This window comes from Dioscorea cayenensis, chromosome 16, assembly GCF_009730915.1.
Source record: "Dioscorea cayenensis subsp. rotundata cultivar TDr96_F1 chromosome 16, TDr96_F1_v2_PseudoChromosome.rev07_lg8_w22 25.fasta, whole genome shotgun sequence".
NCBI classification, from domain to species: Eukaryota; Viridiplantae; Streptophyta; class Magnoliopsida; order Dioscoreales; family Dioscoreaceae; genus Dioscorea; species Dioscorea cayenensis.
In genome coordinates this window covers 9,339,065-9,346,108 of record NC_052486.1, presented here as the reverse complement: position 1 = coordinate 9,346,108, position 7,044 = coordinate 9,339,065, and the positions used below count along the sequence as shown (strand labels likewise).

The following is a 7,044-nucleotide window of genomic DNA, read 5'->3' as shown; positions in this document are numbered from 1 at the left end:
AGTAAGGAGCCTCTCTTTATATGAAAGGATTTATCTCCATGTGCTAGCTAAAAGTAATTCTACTAACAATTAATAAGCTAAAAATTAGAATAGGGATAATTTTTGTATTTGATAAACTCTATTTAATCATGAAAGAAAACACGTGCAAGTTATTTAAATGAGAATCATTTATTTAATATTTATTTGAGATTTTTTATATAGTTTTTTAGAATTTCTCAGCTTTTATAATTGCTTGATGAATTTTCATTGTATTGAATTGATCAATGAAAGGTTATCATCATAATATAACATATATTATTATATTATTAAATAATCATACAAATTTTATAGTTTTGCATCAGTGGATTAGCTTCACAAGCTTCATGCATCTTCTCAAAGAAAACATAACAAACTTTCTAAATAAACCAATATTAATTCTGTTTTCAAATCATGATTGCTTCGTTAAGAGAACCTAAAATGTATAAACAAAAGATCCATGACTAAGATTGTCACGTATGGAGGTCATTGTCTTACTCTCCTACTTGATAAAAAGAAATTAATCTTGTTTAATGAAGCGATTTCCATCATCCCTCATACTAAATAAAAGAAATCAACATAAATCATTATGACTGTTATTGCTTTAGCCTACAAACAAGCAAGAATCTTAAACAGCAGAAAAACATTAAAAAAAAAAAAATGAAAAGGGCTACATGGACCATAAAGAGGAGACAAAGACTTGAAGCATGAAGACAAGTCAATGATCTCAAAGCCTATAAATTGATAATAATTACTCACTAAACATGTCAATGTGATACTACATCAACCAGTGATTATATTAATTTTCTCAATGGATAAGAGAGCATATAAGTCAAGAGATAGATAAGTCAAGACAAACAAATCAATGGCTGAACTTGCAGTGGCTTTTGATGTCAAGAAACTTGGTGATTTGTTAGAGCAAGAAACCATCCATTTGCATGGAGTGAGAGACCAAGTGGAGGGGTTGAAAAGAGAACTAGGTGAATTGTTAGAGCAAGAAGACATCATTTTGCCTGGAGTGAGATACCAAGTGGAGGTGTTGAAAGGAAAATTAGGTGATTTGTTAGATCAAGAAGCCATCAGTTTGCATGGAGTGATAGACCAAGTGGAGGGGTTGAAAAGAGAACAAGTAAAAGGGTTGGAAAGAGAACTAGGTGATTTGTTAAGGCATGAAGCCATCAGTTTGCATCGAGTGATCAGAGGTCAAGTGGAAGTGTTGAAAAGAGAATTAGGTGATTTGTTAGAGCAAGAAACCATCAGTTTGCATGGAGTGAGAGAACAAGTGAAGGGGTTGCAACGAGAACTGCAGCGAATGCAGTGTTTCTTAAAGGATGCACATGCAAAGAAGAACAATGAGGTGGTGAAGGACTGGGTTAGAGAGAATAGAGATATTGCCTTTGAAGTTGAGGCCTTCATTGACGCTTACACAATGGTTGGGATTTTTTACAGATTTGAAATGCAAAGTTGAGATCTTTGATTGAGAATAAGAAAGAAACGGATCAGAGATTTGGAGAAGCAAAAGAAACCATACCAGTCTGGAGACGACCGGAGGCGTGGTGGCCAGAGGCGATCGGAGGCGTGGTGACGGAGGCATGGTGGCCGGAGGCGGCCGGACGCGACCAGAGGTGCGGCTGCCAGCCCTTTTTCTTTCTCCCAATGGCCCCCAAGCACAGGACGGCAACCCCAACCCTCAACCCAAAAAACAAAGGAACCAAAATATTTTGGTTCCCCCACTTTTAAAAATTACTATGGAATCCAATGCTTTTCATTGTAATTTTGCCCTATAAAAAATATGTCCATACACCCATTTGTAAAGTTTTATATGTAATATTGAATTTCATAGGAATGAATACTATTCCTATGGAATTTGGTGTCATCCAAACATGGCCTTAACAAAAGTTTATACACACATTGTGGTTATGCTATATATATCTTTATCACTTCTTGAACCATCTCAAGTTAACAGATCAAATATGAAGAGTATGAATAGTAAAAAATTGAAGACTTTACTGTTTAAATATAGAATTTATTATTATAAAAAAGTAAACTATAAAAAGGGTTTAATTGAAACCTAAGCTCACCGGGTCAGGCACTGTGATCAATATGGTTAAATTTATTAATTGAACATTCAAGACACGTGTCCGACTCCAAAGTAACTGCTGCGCAGCCACGCCTTCTAACTGTTTAATTCATTATAGACTGTTAAAATACCAAAACACCCTTGATATCAAAGCTCTTTGGACGTCAATTCAAAATCAAACATAAATTCTAGTTTTGTCATTCACTAGTTCGCCCTTCGCTTTTTCATTTTAAATCAGAATATAAGCTGAGGAGAAAATGTAATCAATATACTTAACTTATCTAAGATGTACTAGTTAAAAAAATAATAAATTTCGTAGATATCTAATATAACTCAAATATAATTAAAAAATAGGTATAATTTCTTTATATTCTTCCTATGTTGATTTCTAAATATTTTATATTTTATACATAGATTTGAAATTATAGAGTTTTTTTAATGATAATAAGCATAAACGGTTCAATATAAACTAAATCCTTAACTATGTTTTTATCAAATATGGATAAACCACGGCATAGATGTGCATAAGTATAGAGTTATTACTTCAATACATTTGTGCTCTCACCTTGTGTGAGTTATTTGAACTCGCCTTTTTAGTACTTCTTCTATTCTTTTTTATCTGTCATGAATAACCGAATCTCATATATTAAAAAATTTAGTTATTTCACATAATTTAATAAAAATTAGTCATTTTTTTCCAAAATTACTCCTAATTTATATATTCACATTTCTCTCGTATTAAATTTTAAAAGAGAATTGAATAAAATGTTAGAATAATTTTGAAAAAAAATAACAAATATCTTTTGATGTTCAAAAATAATAGATAAAATAGTAACGGAAGGAATAACATATAAACATCCTATATAAACATTTGCATAAAAATATGGAGAGGTGGATGAACTTAAAATAATTTATTATATTATTTTGAATATTTTCAAGGGGTGTACACATAAAAACGCATTCATATACACAAAAATGAAGACACGTGTCAGAACCCTATCAACAGCAGAGTAGGTGAGCATAATAGCCGTTTCTTCCCTTAAGCTATTAAAATAACCATAAAACCCTTAATCTCGGTACTCTTCTGATGGTAATTCAAAATCAAAATGCAAGGTTAGTTTGGTCATTCTACCAGCGCCCGCTTCACTCTATATGTTCCTTTATAATCCCGAACTCCATCATCGATCTCGCGCTCTCACCCTCATTCTCTTATTTTCTCTTCTCTTCTCCATCGCCCCCAAATCCCAAAATTCCCAAGAAATGGATGAAAAGCTTTCTCAATTCCTACAAACCCTAGCTTCAATCCTCCTACTCTTTGCATTCTCGAGCTCCAATGCATCCCCTCAGCAAGGTAATCCACTTCGATTCCTTCATCCCTTTGGATTTCGAGTTTTGTTCTCTGTTCTTGATCCATTGTGTCGATTTTCTGCAGGATTTCCGAGCTATATGCGATTTTCGTTCGATGCTGTGTTGTTCCCGGTGGAGGCTGAGTATGATTACATCGTGGTGGGTGGCGGAACGGCGGGGTGCCCTCTGGCGGCGACGCTCTCGGAGGGTGGTCACCGGGTTCTCATCCTTGAGCGCGGTGGAGCACCCCATGAGTTCCCCTCCCTCGCTACAATGGATGGCTTCTTAACTACCATATCGTCCGGTTCCTCGGCCCCTGATTCCCCTGCCCAGACCTTTGTCTCTGAGGATGGCGTCCCCAATGCACGCGGCCGCGTCCTCGGCGGCAGCAGCGCGATCAACGCCGGCTTCTATAGCCGAGCTCACCTGGGCTTCTTTCATGGCAGTAGAGTAGATCCGGGGGGCTTGAGCATCGAGTGGGACATGGCGATGGTGAACGAGTCTTACGAGTGGGTGGAGAGGGCGGTGACGTTCAGGCCGGAGCTGAGGAGCTGGCAATCGGCCGTGAGAGATGGGTTGCTCGAGGCCAACGTTACGCCGTACAACGGCTTCACAGTGCACCACGTCGCCGGCACCAAGATCGGAGCCTCGACCTTTGATCCATCGGGGCAGAGACACAGCGCCGCCGATCTGCTTGCCTCTGCGGTTCCCGAGAACACCCGCGTCGCTCTCCGAGCCAACGTTGATCGGATCCTCCTCAACCCCATTCACGGTATGCCTATTCATTGCTTTGATTGTTTTTCTGGGAATTAGTTTTTGCTTAATTTGATTTAGCAATGCTTCTTAATTTTCACCCAAATCAATCAAAATTTTACATTTTGTAACTGTTCTCTGATTCGTAAAATTGCTTTCTATGCTGCGTTTCCATACTTTTCTCATGAAGGCAACTGGATATTTATTTATTTATTTATATAGAATTTTTCTTTATTTATGTATATAAAATTTTTCTATTTAGTAGTTAGAATTGGAAATGCTGACCCAATTTCAACCTGTGGGTTTATTTTTGTTTATTTTTTAAATTGTGGACAAGCCACATAATTTGCGAGGGTAAAATGCAATGCCACCATCCTATTTTAGGGGGTATTTTTTTTTATTTATTATTTATTTTTTTTTATTTTAAACAAGACCTGTTCTAGTGAGGGTTAGTGCGTTTACTTTACACTATCCAGCGCGTTGAGATTTAACCAATTTCTTTTTATTATCAGTGAATGCAACGCATAATTGTTTCATTTTACTGCGTGTACCTCATAATGGAACTATGCTGTAGAAAGGAATTATTTTCAGTTCTTTCACTGAAATCTATAGAGTTTTGTAGCTACACATGTAAAATATGGAGTTTATAAAGATCTGCATGGCCATTTTTTAATTTTATTATATCTCAAATTGAATTACTTGAAAAATCATTGTTCAGCTTATATTTTGGCGTACAGTCTGGATACATTGATTTTAATTTGTTGTTTTTTTTTGGGAATTAGTTTTACTTTAATTTTATTTAGTTACCTTGGATTCACTAGTCTGAAATATTTGTTGACCCAACAGGCCCACATTTCATATCTTGGAACAGTTTTCTCGTATTTAAATTTACTTGAAACTTTTGTTTAAGGTCCATAGCTTTTGAAAGCTATTCTGGAAGGAAGTTTGATATTTACCTTCGTTGGAATTTTTGTATTTACATTAAAGAACTATAGTTTTAATTAGTGGCAATAGTAGCGTGGCTCCACTTCTTTCTATTGACAATTTTGTTGAGTTTTAAAGAATTTCTTGAATTAATTGAGATGTGCTGATTTATGAGATCGTTTTATCTAGCACTGCTAATACTTACCTAGCACTGCTAATACTGTCGAAGACCAGGCTGTATGGTTACTCTGTGTGTTTTTTTAAAAAATAATTTCCTTTTACTATCCACAAATTCAATGCCTGATTGGTTCATTTTACTGCATGTGCCTTACCTCAGAATCATAGAAACCTTTTATAATTTCAGCAGCTTTCTGTGATTTAAATTTTCCATGAAAATCTTTGTCAGCTCAACTTTCCATACTTTTATACCCGAAAAAAAAAATCATGCTCACTTAGTCATGTTATTCTCCTGTTTGGAAGTAGAAACTGACACTGCAATTCATGATCTAAACTTTTGTGCCCCCACTTCTTTACTAACATTCACTTGACCAAGCTTCAAAAATAATGTCAGTTTTTCAAATGTTGTCAGGTGGGCGACGGAGGAACCAGCACGCAGCGATCGGTGTAATATACCGTGATCGATACGGACGCCGGCACCACGCGATGACCCGGCCGTTCGGCGAAGTCATACTCTGCGCGGGCGCACTAAGCAGCCCCCAGCTCCTCCTCCTAAGTGGAATCGGCCCCCGCGCCTATCTCTCCTCCTGGGGCATTCCCGTTGCTGTCCACCTCCCAGACGTTGCTCAGAACATGGCCGACAATCCCCGCAACGGCATCTCCATCATCCCTCCAGGCCCCCCTCTCGACCACTCCTTGATCCAGGTAGTCGGCATCACGCAATCCAACGCCGGTGACGCCGGCCCTTTCCTCGAAGCCGCCTCCAACATTATACCCTTCTTCTCCACCCCTCGCCTTCCCCCCTTCCTCCACCCCCACACCACCACCACCCCTCTCTACCTCACCGTCGCCACCCTCATCGAAAAAGCCCCTGGCCCCAAGTCATTCGGATCTCTCCGCCTCGCCTCTCTCGACTCCAGGGACAACCCCGTCGTCCGCTTCAACTACTTCTCCAACCCTGACGACCTCGCCGCCTGCGTCAGCGGAACAAGGAAGGTGGCCCAGGTGCTGGCCGGGAGATCGATGGATGAGTTCCGCGTCCCACCAGGTTGGTTCGGTAACGGCCGTGAGAGAAGAGACTTCAGGTTCATCGGCTCCGAGCTACCGGAGAACATGGACGACGATGCATCAGTCAAGGACTTCTGTAGACGCACTGTGGCGACGATATGGCATTACCACGGAGGTTGTCTTGTTGGCAAAGTGGTGGACCAGAATTACAAGGTTATAGGTGTGGGTTCTCTCCGTGTCATTGACGGCTCCACCTTCTCTGTCTCTCCTGGAACTAATCCTCAGGCCACTCTCATGATGATGGGCCGGTGCGTAATTACACTTCCTCTCCGTCTTGTTTATTTATTCATTTATTAGTAAATATTTATTATGATTCTCTAATGAAGGTATATGGGGAGGAAGATGAACGAGGAGAGGCGGATGATGGAGAGAAGAAGGAATAGAAGAAGATCTACTTCTAGTCCACCTCCACCAGTGCCTTATCATGCTTAGAGACACAGCAGTATTGTTCAATCAATCTTTCTTCTCTTGATTTGCCATTCTCTGATGTCTTGTTCCTTGGTGAGATACTTTTGGTTCTTAGTTTTTAATTTCACTGGATTTTTCATCTTTCTGCTTACTTTTTAAAACTGATGATAATTCATTTCAGAACTGTGATTAGTGGTCGAGTGTGATATGTAATAATTGGATATAATGATGTATGACTTGCCTACCAAGATTTGGCTGCTTGATTCTCCTGA

General features: G+C 39.0%; 1 protein-coding gene across 1 annotated transcript; it reads left to right on the top strand.

Annotated features, from left to right (window-relative positions):
* Positions 1-3,277: 3,277 nt before the first annotated feature.
* LOC120279627 ((R)-mandelonitrile lyase-like) lies at positions 3,278-7,044 on the top strand. Its single transcript, XM_039286553.1, has 4 exons — positions 3,278-3,446; positions 3,528-4,214; positions 5,709-6,612; positions 6,691-7,044. Exons 1-4 carry the CDS (start codon positions 3,356-3,358, stop codon positions 6,794-6,796), a joined length of 1,788 nt encoding a protein of 595 aa, XP_039142487.1. The 5' UTR covers positions 3,278-3,355; the 3' UTR covers positions 6,797-7,044.